Consider the following 15,939-nt stretch of genomic DNA (forward strand, 5'->3'; position numbering starts at 1 on the left):
TGCTCCTTGGGCGAGCAGACTCAAGTTTGGTTCAGTAAGTCACTGACACAATCAAGAATATGAATCACTATGGGCACTTTTGCTTTAAAAGCAGAATAAATTACTTCAGCTTGTAATAGGAAACTGACAGTTTTCCAGTGCTTATTTGAGGAAGTTGGCGGCTTAGAAAGAATTCACACTTGCAGCATTCTGCTAATCATGTCCACTTTACTGCTCATGGCTGGGACCAAGTGATCTGCCCACTTAGACCCTTTCTTTCTTTTCTCTCTCTCTCTTTCTTTCTTTTTTTTTTTTCCTCTCTCTCTCTTTCTTTCTCTGTTTGGGTCTTAGTTGAGACACAGGGGATCTTCCATCTTTGTTGCATGTGAGCTCTTAGTTATAGCGTGCTGGATCTAGTTCCTGACCAGAGATCAAACCTGGGCCCCCTGGGAGTGTGGAGTCTTAGCTACTGGACCACCAGGGAAGCCCCTAGACTGTTTTCTATTCTTTTAAAAAAATATTTATTTATTTGGCTTCATCGGGTCTTAGTTGCAGCACCAACTAAATGCATCGTGTGGGATATTTCTTTGTGGACACAGATTCTCTAGTTACAGTGCACTGGCTTAGTTACTCCTCACCATGTGGGATCTTAGTTCCCTGACCAGGGATCAAACCGGTGTCCCCTGCATTGCAAGGCACATTCTTAACCACTGGTCCAGCAGGAAAGTCCCAAGACTGTTTTTTGAGGTGCTTCAGCTCTCTGTCCCCAGGAAGCCTCCTCTGCCTTGCTTCTTCTGGAAGGCTGTCTCTATTTCCTGAGTCTGAAGGGTCCCTTCCTCTAACTGGAGACGGAAAAGGAAAAGGATCTTTTGGGATCTTGACCTCAAGCCTTCTTTCTTCCCAGAGCAGCCCCACACTGGGTGCCTGTAGGGATGTGTCTAGGAAGACACGTGGGACACATATTGTCTCACTTATCTGATGCACATCAGAAACATCACATCTTTCATTGCACAGGAAGGGCTGGACGTTCTGTTAACACAGAGCCCACATCTATCTTGGCTTACCCGTGACTCCTCATGACTTTTGCATGGGGCCTTGCAATGTAACAGATGCTCAGAATAACATTTATTTACTGATAAGTGCCATTTGTAACTGATTAAATATAGTGTAGTGGTCACCTCAATGAGAAGTTGGTCCTCCAACTTTTGTGCTAAAAGACAGCTTCCTGGCATAACTTTGAGTCAATGAAACAGTTGGATGTGATGATCGGTCTGACTCATTGCCAAGCTTAAGAATTACGGGTATTGAAGAGAAGTTGTGGTTTGATAGCTGTCAGATGTAGACATATACAAATTGTGTGTTTCCTCCATTTTCCCCCTCTTCTGTCCCTCTCTTTTATTTCTGTGTGGTGCTTCGTCCCTGTGACACTTTATGGACAAAAATGGTGTGAGGATGGGAAAGAGAGAAGCCCCACAGAAATTAGAGATTGAGTTACGCAAGGCAGCCTTTCATCCCATTCTGTTATTTTCCCCTCGGGGTGGCTCTTTTGAAGCCTCGGATGATAACAGTTCGTTATTTGCATGATCTTCCATTTACAGAGTTCAGGGACAGACTGTCCTTACATGGTATATTTTTCTGCTTGGCTCTTGTAAAGCTTCTACTTAGGGAGTTTTCTTTCTCCTATTTGCAAATCAAAAGGCCCAATAATACCATCAAAACATATCAGAAATAAAATGGACCCCCTGGCTTCACTGAGTTACCGTAAGGAACAAAGTTTTATGATTCCCATCACAGTTCATGGCCAATTCTTCTGCAAAGTTGCTTCCTTCCAAAAGAAATTTGTAGAGATTGCGAGCAAGCGTGCATGCTCAGTTACTCAGTCATGTCCAACTCTTTTTTGACCCCATGGACTGTAGCCTGCCAGGCTCCTCTGTCCATGAGATTCTCCAGGCAAGAGTACTGGAGTGGATTGCCATGCCCTCCTCCAGGAGACCTTCCTGACCCGGGGATCAAAGCGGATCTGCCTGCCTCTCATGCATTGCAGGAGGATTGTTTACCAACCAAGACACCTGGGAAGCCCTGGTAGCGATTGGTGTAACTCAAAAATAGAAATAAAATGGAATATTATACAGTGACTAAACTGTCTATGTCCTGGGTATTCACTGGAAGGACTGATGCTGAAGCTGAATACTTCGGCACCTCATGCAAAGAGTTGACTCATTGGAAAAGACTCTGATGTTGGGAGGGATTGGGGGCAGGAGGAGAAGGGGACAACAGAGGATGGATGGCTGGATGGCATCACCGACTCGATGGACATGAGTTTGGGTAAATTCCAGGAGTTGGTGATGGACAGGAAGGCCTGGCGTGCTGCGATTCATGGACTCGCAAAGAGTGGGACACGACTGAGCGACTGAACTGAACTGAAATTGTATATGTAAAGAAATATTTAAGACCTATGGAAATGTTCATTATATAATCTTTTATTTAAAAAAAAAACCAGGAAACTGCAAAAAAAAAAAAAAGGGCAGAAAATATGCAAGCACGTGAAAGACAATGTCTAGCAGTGTCTGAACTGTTTTGAAGAAAAGGTGATTATTGTGGAGTAAATGTCTTTAATAATAATTTTTTAAAGTTCAGAATGGGACCTCAGAAGCAGAGGCTGTGGGACTACTTGGCTTTTTGGGACTACCTTTTGGAAATTAGTGGAGTACATTAGAGTCTGATACTGTCCTTCAGGAAGCTGCTCGGCGGCGGTGGGGCTCTTTCCTCATCCCCGGCTGCCTGGCACGTTGACTTGGAAACTTGTTTAATGGATGCGTAAGAAAAAGAGGATCCGCGTTCATTCCCCCTAAAGTCTTCGAAGTTCAAGTGCGGAGGAGTAGCCGCGTCCTGCCAGAGGAGGAAATCCGAGTCGAGTCAAACGAAGGACTGATAAAGATGTCCCTGGGAAGCCGGCACCGAGCACGACGTGAGCCCCGCCGGGGTCGCCGACGGCGGCCCTTCCCGAGGGGCCGGCCGCGCCCGCTGGAAGGTGGGAGGCGGAGTCGCCCGGCTTCTGGGAAGAGACCAAAGGAATGAGTAATTGGAAATTCTGTAACAGAGACCCTTCTCCCAAACCCTATAGACCTTTCACCCCAAACCCCCTGCCGGGAAGCAAGAGGACGGGAGACAGACGCGGCGGAGGGAGAGTCACGTTCCGGAGAGGGAAGTGAAATAAAGAGGGCGGCACCCGGGGGGACCTGTGCGTCATTGAGGGACCGAGGAGAAGCGCGGGCGCACGGGGTGGAAAGGAGAAGTGGGAGCGAGAAGCCGGAGGGGGCGGCCGCGCTGCGCGGGTAAGGGCGCCGCGCAGCGCCTGAGCCTCCTGCCTTCTCCGGCCGCGCCCCGGCCGCCCGAAGCCTCCCGGCTCTAGTCCGACCCGCGCTCCGGATCCGGCCGGCGAAGCGCGCCCGCCGCGCGCAGAATGTGGCCGCCGACATGGCCCCGGCCCCGGCCCCGGCCCCGCGCGCCCTGGCGCTGGGCGCTGGCACTGCTGGCCCTGGGTGGCGCGGGGCTGTGCCACGCCAGCCCGCAGCCTGGGCACCCCGCACGGCCCAGCGCCAGGAACAAGTAAGTGCGTGGCCTCTCTTCGCCCCCAGGAGGGCCGAGAGCCGTGGGCTCCCACCCACCCTTCCCCGGTCTCCCGCAGGACCCCACGCTGCTCGCCAAAGGCGAGGAGCCGCAGCCGAGGTCCTCCCTCGGGCTGCCGAGGCGGCGCCTCCTCCGCGGTGGAGCGCGCTCCACGGCCGGAGCTGGGCGTCCCGGGCGACCTCGCCCGCGCCCCCAGCGGTGCTGCGTCTCGGACCGTGAGGCGCAGGGAGAGCCCCGGAGGGCAGGGCGATCCGGAAACTCCCCGGGAATGACTGGGGCCCCTGGGACGTGGGGAGGAGGGCCCTTCTGTCCGTCTTTTGTCGGATTAAGGTGCCTGCTCTCCAAAGGTGCACCCGCGCACCCTCCATATGTCGGCTGGTTGGCCTCCCGCCTCCGTGGGACCACAGGCTCCCCGACCCTCGCTCGGTCGGTCGCCGTGAAGGCTCGTTCCCTCTCTCCCCCGCCTCATTGTTCTCCGGGTTTATGCCGTGCCCTCTCCCCGACTCTCCTTCACCCCAGGAACTGGTGCGCCTACATCGTGAACAAGAACGTGAGCTGCTCGGTGCTCGAGGGAAGCGAGACTTTTATCCAAGCTCAGTACAACTGTGGCTGGAACCAGAAGCCCTGTCCGTCTGCGCTCATGTAAGTCGTGGAGCGGAGGGGCGGGCGGGGCGCACTGGGCCGGGGTTGGGGCAGGGGTGGGGTCGGATCTCTGGGCTCCAGCGGCTCAGAAAATCTCTTCCAGCGGATGGAAACTCAGCCGCTGAAAAGTCTGAGCGCTGAGCGGGGTACCAGGCTCTCCGGGGTATTCGAGTCTGGAGTGAGCGTCCGGGACGCGCCTGCCTTGCGGTCGATCGCAAGGCAGAGGAGGGGACGAACAAAGCCCCCCACCCCCATTCTCTCTCCCTCTCTTTTTCTTTCAATTTTATTACTAACATAAGGCAGCTGGACCTAATTAGATCCATATTGTGTGTTCTGGGGCACGGAGAAGATTCCAAAATGTGTACTGCTAAAAACTCTTAGGGTAGGATTAGCTGAGAGGTTTGTTCTAGCCAGTGTTCTGAATCAGGCGTTTTGTCCAAATGTCCCCATAAAACTGACCTCTTCCAGGTGTTGTGTGTCTCTAAACCAAAGTCCCCAGGAACAACCCGCTTGAAAGTGTGCGGTTGTTGTTTTTTCAGGCTAGATTTGGGGGATTCAGCTAAGTGGTTGTCAGGAGAGATGGTCCTTAAAGATGAGGGGAAGGCTTAATCTTTTTGCTCATAAAGATTTCACTGTCTTAAAAAAACAGCAAGGAGGAAGCGAAGCAGCAGAGGACAGATTTTGTTACATACATCATCCTCATTCAGTTGTCATCTGGCCAGTCTTTGTGTTTTTTGTGTAAGTCAGATATCAGAGGGTGAGCTGATGTGAATAAATGGCTGTAGCCGACGCATGGGATGGTTGAAATTAATTGTTTTCCCCAAAGAATAAGTTGTTTGTCTTAGAGCACAGTTGTCTTTACAGCAAAGAGTAGCCAGTAGGCGGATCTGTCTCTGGCAGAGCAAAGGGACAGACTGGAACTTGTGCTGCAGGAAACCTTATTCCAGAAGGCAATGAAGGGGTGAGGGTGGGCTTCAGGCTGTAGTTGGGATCATCCCAGGTGGGCTGTGGTGAGGACTGAGACAAGGAAGGGATGCCTGCGTGCTAGGTCACTTCGGTCATGTCTGACTCTGTGCCACCCCATGGGTTGTTTGTAGCCCTCCAGACTCCTCTGTCCATGGCTTTCTCCAGGCAAGAATACTGGAGTGGGTCGCCATGCCCTCCTCCAGGGGATTTTCCCCACCCAGGGATCGAACCAGGGAAAGGATAAGTCCTATTAAAAGCAAAAACACCACGACCCCCATCAAAACAAAAAAAACTTAGACTCCCCACTGCAGTACGCAGAGCATCGGTTTGACATTGAATTGCTGGCTGTCACACTGAGTTGGGTAGCCCATCAGAGGAGCACAGTGTTCTCCTAATGCCTGTGTCTCTGGTTGCACAGGGAGCAGAACACAGCATTTTGCAGGTGTTTCTGATGAGCCCAGGAGCCCGAGTTGCTGCTCGCAATTCACAGGTGTTGTCAGTTCTTCATGATTTGATCCTTAGGACCTGAGACCCATGAAAGTGAAGGTTCTTGGGAAACTCAGCCTGGAGTTATGGAGAGGGGGCTTTCTGGGTGGCATGGGACAGGCAGGCCTGGAGGCCCATGACAGGCTCGAGTGGGGAGTGCGGTTTAGCCACTGGTGACTGTCGAGCATCGTGGGAGAAGCAGGTAGGAGCCATGCGGAATTGACAGAATCGGAGCAGAGCTGAGCTGTTAGGGGCGGTGGAGAGAATGGAGGGAGGAGGAGAGAGAGCAAAGCCAAGGCCTTGGAAGAGGAGGTGCCATCTTAGAGAGCTGGGGAGGAGAAGCCCAGGAGGTGGAGGGGTCCAGAAAGGCCAGGGGTCTGGGGCAGCAGGAGGAGGGGGATAGGCCTTCTGCTAATGCAGGAGATAGTTGCAGGCCGGGGGCTAGGCCTTGTAACTTGTGTGAGATGCAGGGTGTGGTCCTGTGGAAACCCCTTTACCCAAGAGTCTAATGTGTTTCAAGGGTTTTTGTGGGAAAAGGGAATTGGTAGTAGCCAAGCAGGTGAAGCCTGGTGGCTCAGACAGTAAATAATCTGCTCGCAATGCGGGAGACCAAGGTTCACTCCCTGGGTTGGGAAGATCCCCTGGAGGAGAGCATGGCTACCCACGCTCCAGTATTCTTGCCTGGAGAATCCCCGTGGACAGAGGAGCCTGGCGGGCTATAGTCCATGGAGTCTTCACAAAAAGTCGGACATGACTAAGCTACTGAACACTTTCACACTTTAAAGCAGATGAAGAGCTACTTGGAAGACTTAGCAGGTTTTAGGACAGAAGTGAAAAAGCCGAAGGGAGAGACTGAATTTGCCCTGAGACTGAGGGAAATCAGAGGGAGACCAGGGTTCAGGGGGGAAGTAAGTCCTGCAGTAGGAGAACTTCCGAGCTGGACGCTCACCTGCCTCGGGGTCTGGGGACTTGGCACGCGTGGGCTTCCAGAAGGTTTAGCCGATGCTCCGTTTGCACGTACAGAGACTTTGGTTCCAGATTGTGAATTTGGGCGTCGTTCGTGTGAAACTGGAAGTGGAGAGGGTTTTGTCTGATACACGGGCGTTGTGAGTAAGCGCTTTCCTGATGCTGTAGAGAACCTTGTGTGTCAGGCACCGTGTCAGGGCTGTTTAGTCCATACATTAGTTTAATGCCTGTGACGGTCCTTCAAAATGAATACCGTTGTCCCCATTTTTATCAGTGAAGACTTGAGGCAAGAAGTCCCTGACTTTCCTGTGGTCACATGACAGGGTAGTGGCAGTGCTGCCAGGAGACCTGGCCTTTGTGGACAGGCCTCTGTCCCTGTAACATGAGAGAGTGAGAGTGTCTTTAGTGGCTTCCCTGGTTGGCTCAGTGGTTAAGAACCTGCCTACCAATGCAGGAGATGCGGGTTCAATCCCTGGACTGGGAAGATGCCCTGGAGAAGGAAATGGCAACCCACTCCAGTATTCTTGCCTGGAAAATTCCATGGACAGAAGAGCCTGGTGGGCTGCAGTCTATGGGGTCGCAAAAGAGTCAGACACAGCTTAGTGACTATAAACAAAAGCAAAACAACAACAACAAAAAACACCACTTTAGTACTTGTAGAGTACTCAGCTACTAAAAGGATTTCCACGTTCTTTCACGGAAGGCAATTCCCACATAAAAGTGAGTGAGCATCGTTGGTCCTCGTACGAGCTTGTGCATGTGTGTTCATGCCTGTGTGCTTTACTCTGTTTCCTGGGCATCATTTGCAAGGATGCCGTGGACTCCATCATTTTTCACACTGTCTACCGTGCTGTGCAGTTTGGCTCTTATTTTATGAAAACACTGGCCAGTTTGCTTCCTTTGTTTGGTTTGTTAGGCTGGTTGTTGAAAAGATGCTAATTAGGGAGGCCAGCCTGGTGGAGCTTGAGACTTGTGGAAAACCACCCCTGTCCCCCTGGGCTCAGCCACCACCCTGAGACTTGTCACTGGGGATGGAGTTTAAAGCGTGCTTCCAGAAAAACCATTCGAAGCTCGTGTCCTAATAATTGTGAGGTGGTGATACCATTCTTGTGTACGGAGGATGGTTAATTACTATGAAGACTTCTCTGTCACTAGGAATTTGAAATCAGGGCTCTCTCTCTCTCTGTGGGTCTGTGTCTCTGGTGCCCTCAGTGTGAGGAGGGGTCCGGGTCTCCAAGGCACAGGACCATGTCCACAGACACTGCTCTGTCTTCCCTTAGCTAATTCCTGAGGGTGGCTGATCTGACCCGGGGAGGAGAGAAGTTATCTGGTGCTGATTATCCAGTGAGGAGGGAAGGGCAGCTGCTGTGAACTCTAAAGCAGCATAAAAGCTGGGCAGTGGCGATTGATCATTTACTCTGAATTCTGAAGATGGGTCTGAGGACCGTTCCCCACTCTGAGATCATTGTTCAGCTTTACACGTTCACGTTAAGAAAGACATAAATCTTCTAAAATTTCATCGTATTGCAGAGTTCTCTGATTCATTGTAAAAGCCTTTAGCAGTTCAGCCTGTTTGGTAGATGGTCACTGTTGCACACACCCCCGCACTTAGGATGGTCCCAGCGGAGAGAGTCTGTCTTGTCCTGGACTGGTTTGAGGGACTTGTTTTGGGAGACATAGGAATGTGGGAGACTTGGAATTCTTTCTGCAGGGTGGGAACCGGGCAGGTTGACAGCCTTGGCAGACTTGATGCAGTGTCCAGGGCTGATTTCACGAGACGCTCTTCTTGGAGAGCATTCTTGTAAGGGGATGAGTCCTTTTATGTTCATTATCTTCCGTCTGTACTGCAATCCCTGGGCATTATCCCCCTTTTACAGGAGGGCATGTAGTCAGGAAGTAGTGGAGCCTGGGAACAAGTCCAGCTCTGTTATTTCTAAGCCTTAGGCTCTTCCCATCCCACACAGCCCCTTGCTGTCTAAACCCACACTCAGTGATGAGCGCCCCAAGGGTGTGTGTGGTGTGCGTGCGTGAGTGTGCCTCCATGTGTGATGCTATGACCCTGGCAGCCCCAGTGTGATGGGAGGGGATAGTGAGGATCTGAGCTCTCGCAGAGCGCCCCCCTCAACACGGGTTGGCCATGCTTGTGTGCACTGCTGATGGAAAACAGCACTGTCTTTCTTCTCCTGGCTGGACTGGGCATTGTTCCTTTCATGCATCATTCATGCCTCATGGCAGCAATTCTAGAGAGTCCCTTCACCTCCCACTCAGCTGGGCTAAGCTGAGTGCTGTTAGTATTTGAGGCGTTTGGGGGTGTCCCATGTGCAGAGGAGGCGCCTTGCTGGTGAGGACAGGGAGGACCTCAAACGTAAGGCAGGGTTTTTCCCCTCTATTCACTGCTGTCTGACACTGCAAACTGACTGGGTTTATCAGCATCTGCCCAGCCCAGGCCTACCCGCTCCTTGGGTGTATAGAATTTTGGTGAAATTTTTCCTATTAGCTCTTTTTTAAAAAAGAAAAACACTCAGCGGTCAGGACAGGGAGCTGGGCGGGGCCAACTCTAGGAGCCTGCACTGCTGTGATAAAACAGATGCAGAATTTTCGAATTTCCCCCAGGTGTGAGTGTTGGTGCTGAGTTTCCAGAACTCCTCTAATCCTTAGATTCTAGAGGGAGCAGATGGTCATTCATTTGGAAGAAAAGTTTTCTATTAGGGAGCAGTCTCAGCCAGGAAAAGCTTAAAAAGAAAAAAAAAAAAAAAGCGCTTGAGACTGGAGGGAAAAAAATGAGGGCTTACGTCTTCTAGAGCCAATTCTACGTTTCTCACATCTCCAGGAACGAAATTGCTTTCAATTCAAACTGTGCCTTTTGTGTAGATTGCTCTGGGGGAATGTTTCTTCTTTCTGGGTTTTTTTTTTCCCCCAAGATTTCTTGATTTTTGGCTGTGCTGAGTCTTTGTTGCTGCACGTGGGCTTTCTCTAGTTGCGGTGCGAGAGCTTCTCATTGCGGTGGCTTCTCTTTTTCCGGAGCACAGATCCTGGAGCTTGGGCTCAGTTGCTGTGGCGCACGGGCTTAGTTGCCCCTCGGCATGTGGGACACTGGGCCAGGGATCGAACCCATGTCCATTGCATTGCAAGGCAGATTCTTATCTTCTGGGCCAGCTGGGAAGTCCCTTCATTCAGCTTTAACTACTGTCTTGAGGTCCATTGGCTGTGATGAGCCCTGCTCCTTGGTACGAGGAGGGACCTTGTTATCACGAGGGACCCCAAGTCCAAACCCAGGAGCACATGCACAGAGGCACCCAGAGCTGTGCTTGGTCCCTGCTGCGTCCCCCTCTTCCGGCCCCATCCTCAGCAGCCTCTGGTGCTTCCCCAGGTGCCTCAGACCTTCCTTTCAAGCTGCCTCACTCTTTTCCTTCGTTCCTAGTAGATACGATGCTATGTTTGTAGAGCCCTTTGGTGTTCCCAGGAGAAGGCAATGGCACCCCACTCCAGTACTCTTGCCTGGAAAATCCCATGGGTGGAGGAGCCTGGTAGGCTGCAGTCCATGGGGTCTCGAAGAGTCGGACACAACTAAGCGACTTCACTTTGACTTTTCACTTTCATGCACTGGAGAAGGAAATGGCAATCCACTCCAGTGTTCTTGTCTGGAGAATCCCAGGGACTGGGGAGCCTGCTGGGCTGCCATCTATGGGGTTGCACAGAGTCAGACACGACTGAAGCGACTTAGCAGCAGCAGCAGTTGGTGTTCCCAAAACATTTTCACATTCATAATTTTATTTTATTCTCATCACAAGCTCAGCCAGGAGATTAAGCAGGGAAGAGACTGGGGTCTTGGAAGAAGAACTTTGTACTTATGGGCTACACTTTCCACCTTTCTTATCTTGGAGGAAAATGAATAGAATACACACAGAGGTTGTGGCTTTAAGGAAAACAGTTGGCTTTTTGTGAAGCCTCATTTAATTCCCGTTAATTAGTCTTCCTCCACGGATCTGTGATTCCACCAACACTTGGTCAATGAATTAGAATTCTGATGAAGTCAGAAAAGGGGAGATATGGCAGGGTGGGGTGGGGACAGGTCAGCGGGCCCCTCACGTAGTCCCTCAAGGCTGGCTAGGTGTGGCCAGCGCTTCCGGAAGAGATAGAAGATGCAACTTCTGGCCTCTGCTCTACCACCGCCAAGCTGTGTGACTTCAGGCTCGTCACTCAACCTCTCTGAGACGCGCTTCCTCAGCACTACAGGGGAGGTGACGGCTGTGAGGTACAGTCACCAGCAATGTCTAACAGACAGAGCTTGTTCTCCCTGTTTGGAGTTGTTGCCTCTCGGGTGGTCTCCTCTTTAAAGGCTCTGAATTCCCTAACAAGTTAGAGAAAGGCTGAGGTGCTAAAGAATGAAATAAAGACATACAGTGACCTAAGATGACAATTAAGAAAATGAGACAGTTTAAATCAATTTGTAAACGTGAAGTGAAACCCAGAGGTTGCTTTGGAAGCAGAGCAGTCATGGAGTTTTTTTGGGAAAAAGCACAGGAGAGATTACGGTCGATTTAAAATAGGCGCTTTGGGGCTTCCCTGGGGATCCGGGGGTACGAGTTTGATCCCTGGTCAGGGAACTAAGATCCCACGTGGTGTGGCCAAAAGTTTTAAAAAATAAGTGCTCTGGTTGCTGTGGAGGTTGGTTCCTAGCTCTGCAGGTGTTTGGGTGCCCGCGGCGGGTCCATAGAGAGGAGTCAGCCCCAGGTTGCCTTCGCTGAGCTCCAGTCGTGTTTCATCCAGCCAAGAACACGCTGTTTTAATGCTCTGAGAAAAAAAAATCCTCTTCTTCATGTTGGGAATATTAAGATATTACTCGTGTTTACTGAGTGAATAATGAGGCAGGTGCCGTGCGTGACAGTGAGCTGCTGTTTTACATACTGTTTTCTAAAATCAAAAACTGACAGACTGCCAGTGTTCGGATGACTTCCAGACTGTCACCCAAATGTTCTGATTTATTGTTGGCTACAGGACTGTTTCACTGCCCAGAATTAACTGCTTCCGCGCTTGATGAAGCAGTTTTCTGGACTTAAAAATAACAATGACCCACTTGATAAAATGACACGAGCGTGACTCTGCTGATGAATGATTTTCCTGGGAGGATCTGGAGAGGGACAGAGTGGTTTTCAATGTGCTGGCAGGTCACGTGGGAGGAAAAATAATGAAGTTATTAAAACGAAGCTCACCAACAAGTTTTCTTCCTTCCTTCCTTCCTGTTTTAAAGTGGTGATGGGTGCTGAAAAAAACGTAGGGAGGTTTCCAACTAACCAAATTCCTGGTTCGAAAATGCTGGAGAAGCAAACTTCTATGGGTGTGTCAAGATCCAGCTGCTCTTTTCTACCCACCCCCACCTAAAAAAATATTAGAAGATTATGGAATACACCTAAAAATTATTCTTTGCAGCATCAACCTTTCAGGACAGTATGCTTTCCTGAGGATTTAGTTAAAAGAAATTTGAGATGCGTATTTAGATGAAGTCTTCTCAAGCTGATCATTTTGATGAAAGGGAATTGGCTGTGAGATGTCTCAACTTTTCCCTGACTTCTCCCATCTTCTCCCACTTTTGTGATTGTCTGTGTGGGCCTCATTAGGTTATCTTTGCTCGCAGCTTATTATGAGGTGCCAGAGAATTCCCTCCTGCTTCCAGCTGTTCGCCTGCATCTGCCCAGCACGGATGCTATTAAAGGATCGTGATATAAGGGCCTAGATTTTTTTTTTTTTTTTGGGGGGGCCTAGATTTTTTTCTCCCTAAACCGTGGTGGTGAAAATGCCACTTGTTTTCTGCTAACTGAAGCTTTTCCACATATCTTGAAAGTGGAGCCCGAAAGCTGTGGTGGAGATTGCAACAGAGCCCAGGGTGGGGCAGGTTTCACAATCCAGCCCTTCGCGAGGGATCTTTTCACCAGTAAAGTGGTTCCCTGGCTCCAGGCAGTTTCAGCCCTAAGAGCTCTGACACAGGCGGGGCGGGGGGTATGGCGGGGGAGTGAGGGGAATGAGGGCCTTGGGCAGGGAGGGAGGCATCACAAGCCCCTCTGGATGTGTTGAACATTCCAGAAGCTGCTGTCCTGATGGTGCTCAGGCCTGACGTATACACCAGGTGGCCCACCCCGGAGATGGCCCAGCTGTCATCTGCTGGAGCAGCAGTGTTCCAGGACCACAGCCCAGGGTCAGGGCCTGGCTCCATTGTGATAAACCATAAGCCCGTTCCCATCCCCACACATTGCATCATCTTCTGGCCACTCTCAAGGTATCTGGGAGTCGTTCGGTTGCATCATGGCAAAAAAACAACTAGTGAGATGAAACACAGATTCCTTGCTCACTGGCGGAGCAGAAGGGAGGGAAGGCAGAAACACCATTCACGGCTCATGTCCAGAACCAAATTGCAAGGTGCCCGCTGAGCCCTCCTTGGCAGAGTCCACTCTGGGAAAGAACAGTCCCAATGAGGAGTCACTCTTTGTCATATTTTTTAAATGCTCATTTACATCTTTGACATTTTGTGTTATTTTACACAAAATGGCAATTTGAAGATAAAAAAGAAAATTCTGTTTTGAAAAATTTTGTTTTCCATGCCACCTGATGCAAAGAACTGACTCACTGGAAAAGACCCTGATGCTGGGAAAGATTGAGGGTTAAAGGAGAAGAGGGCAGCAGAGAATGAGATGTTTAGATAGCATCATTGACTCAGTGGACATGAATCTGAGCAAACTCTGGGAGATGGTGGAGGACAGAGGAGCCTGGTGTGCTTCAGTCCATGAGGTTCGCAAAGAGACATGACTTAGCGACTGAATGACAACAGCTTTCAAAAGTACAAAAATAGATATTAGGGCTGAGTTCCCAGTAGAAATAAAGCAATTGGTTGTGTGTTTGAAAAGTAATCTGATACAGTAAAAACAAGAAAATTTTAGTTAAATCCTCATTTTGAAACTCTGAAAAGGACTTAATAATGCTGATTTTGGCTTTTTCTTAACTGAGATTTGTAATTGGACGGTCAAGACTGGCAATTTGCTTCGAAATGCTGATGAGATTTTAAAATACTCAAGTGCATAAATATATATAAAGTGTATATAGCATATAAAATATATGTATATATTATATATGTATGCTATATGCAAAGCACACAGCTCTACTGAGGTGTAATTTACATAAACCGTACATATTTAAAGTTGTATGATTTAACATGTATATATACCTGTGAAACCAACATCACTGTTAGGATATTGAACGCCTCCATCACCCCCAAGAGTGACCTCACACCCCTTATAATCCCTCCCTCCAGTTCCCCTCCCACCCCGCTCCACACTCCCTCCCCAGGCAACTGCTGATGGGTTTGTGTTCTCTAGAGATTTATGTCAAGAGTCATATGCTCTGTACTCATGCATTAGGTTTTTTCATTCAGCTTGGTAGTTTTAAGGCACGTCCGTGTTGTGCTCTGGGTCCCTGGTCGATTACTTTTTACTGTCGAGTAGTATTCCTTTGCGTGTGTCCTCCACCATCTGTGTCTGGTTGTTTGGAAGCTGAGGACTCATGGTAAAATACAGTGTGGAAGCTCACTTATACTGATAGTAAGGGTACTACTCTGATTTTCCCGAAGACCAAATGAGACAGTAAATACGTAACAGATGTCGAACACTGGATGAAACCGTAATGGGGTAAAGAAACACAGGGCCCGTTTCGCCCCGGGGAGATGTTGGATTGAGGCTGCCTAATTAGCATACACCGTTTCGAACTGGCACGAAGCTCAGTAGGGTTGCTGCTGCTGCTAAGTCGCTTCAGTCGTGTCCGACTCTGTGTGACCCCATAGACGGCAGCCCACCAGGCTCCCCCATCCCTGGGATTCTCCAGGCAAGAACACTGGAGTGGGTTGCCATTGCCTTCTCCCAGTAGGGTTAAGTAGACTTATTATTTGAAGACTCTTAGTTCCTTGGTTTCATTAAACAAATATTTTTGTGCCTGGCCTCCATCTGGCCCAGGTCTAGGCCCCATGGGGACACAGCAAGGAACCCGACTTCTCTCTAGCTCTCCAGAAGTTCACGGCCAGTAGGTGACGGGAGACATAAACAGAAGTGTTTATGAAGCAAAAGGTAGGCATGAGGGCCGCAATAAGAGAAGCACAGACAGTGGAGGATGTTCAGCGGCGGAGGAAATTGTTTCCATCCGGGAGGAATCCGCGAGCTTGTTTGCAGGTGGTGACGTTCTAGCAGGGCTTTGAAGGAAGGTTCCAGCTGAAAGATGCAGACGTGAGAGAACACCAGCACAGCCCAGAGAGGACGTTAGCAGGGGCCGAGAGGAGGAGAGAAGGGAGGAGTAAGCCATGGGGCGCAGGGGAGGTCTGTTCTGGGCCTGGCCCCTTGGCATGTAGATGGTCACCGAATCCATGGGTGTCTGTCCCGATGCGCCCTGTGTATGAGGACATCAGTCATCCTGACGCCCTCATGTTAACTTGCTCACCTCTGTAAGCCCCTGAATGCATAGTAAATGGCTTCAACCATGTCCAGCTCTTTTGTGGCCCTGGGGACTATAGCCCGCCAGGCTCCTCTGTCCATGGGGCTCTCCAGGCAAGAATGCTGGAGTGGGTTGCCATGCCCTCCTCCAGGGGACCTTCCTGATCAGGGATCAAACCCGCATCTCTTACGGTCTCCTGCATTGGCAGGAGGGTTCTTTACCACTAGTGCCACTTGGGAAGCCCCCTACCTCCAAATAAAGTCACATTCCAAGGTCCTAGGATTCAAACACTGACATATTTTTGGGGTGACAGAGAATTCAAGCTGTAACCCAGGGTTGGGAGTGTGGGTCCTATCATTTAGGCAAAGAGGCACCATGGAGAATTTTAGGTCAAGGACACCAGCAGAGCTCCAGATGTTAATCTGGCAATTTGTGCAAAATGGGTTGGAGAAAGGAGAGGATGGGTGGGGAACAGCGGGAGGGGCTCTGCTGGGAGCCTGGCCCGGTTCCCTGGTGGAGCTGAAGCAAGTGTGGTGGGAGAAGTGGGTCTGGCTGTGGAGGGGTGAGCAGTGACAGAGATGAAATGGCCAGGAGGCCTCTTCTCCGTGATTTGGGGTGAAGAGCAGTCTCTGAGCATGTTAGTCCGTTGTCAATGGTGGGGATAAAAAGGACTGTACCAGAGCACCAGATTTGAGCTCCGTGTGTCATACGGCAAATTTCCATTGGCTATCTAATTTTACATAGAGTGGTGGGATGGAGTGGGAGGGAGTTTCAAGAGGGAGGAGACATACATACACCTAT

The 15,939-nt window shown here is 50.1% G+C and overlaps 1 protein-coding gene across 2 annotated transcripts in view; it reads left to right on the forward strand.

Annotated features, from left to right (window-relative positions):
• Positions 1-2,561: 2,561 nt before the first annotated feature.
• EMILIN2 (elastin microfibril interfacer 2) overlaps positions 2,562-15,939 on the forward strand; it is a 59,949-nt gene continuing 46,571 nt past the window's right edge. The window contains exons 1-2 of one of the 2 annotated variants that reach the window (XM_019986692.2): positions 2,562-3,588; positions 4,129-4,251. In XM_019986692.2, coding sequence (XP_019842251.2) covers positions 3,443-3,588; positions 4,129-4,251 — 269 coding nt within the window. In that variant the 5' untranslated portion in view covers positions 2,562-3,442. The remainder of the gene's footprint in view (positions 3,589-4,128; positions 4,252-15,939) is intronic. The other variant, XM_019986690.2, reaches the window with a different exon arrangement.

Source organism: Bos indicus, chromosome 24 (genome assembly GCF_029378745.1).
Source record: "Bos indicus isolate NIAB-ARS_2022 breed Sahiwal x Tharparkar chromosome 24, NIAB-ARS_B.indTharparkar_mat_pri_1.0, whole genome shotgun sequence".
NCBI lineage: Eukaryota > Metazoa > Chordata > Mammalia > Artiodactyla > Bovidae > Bos > Bos indicus.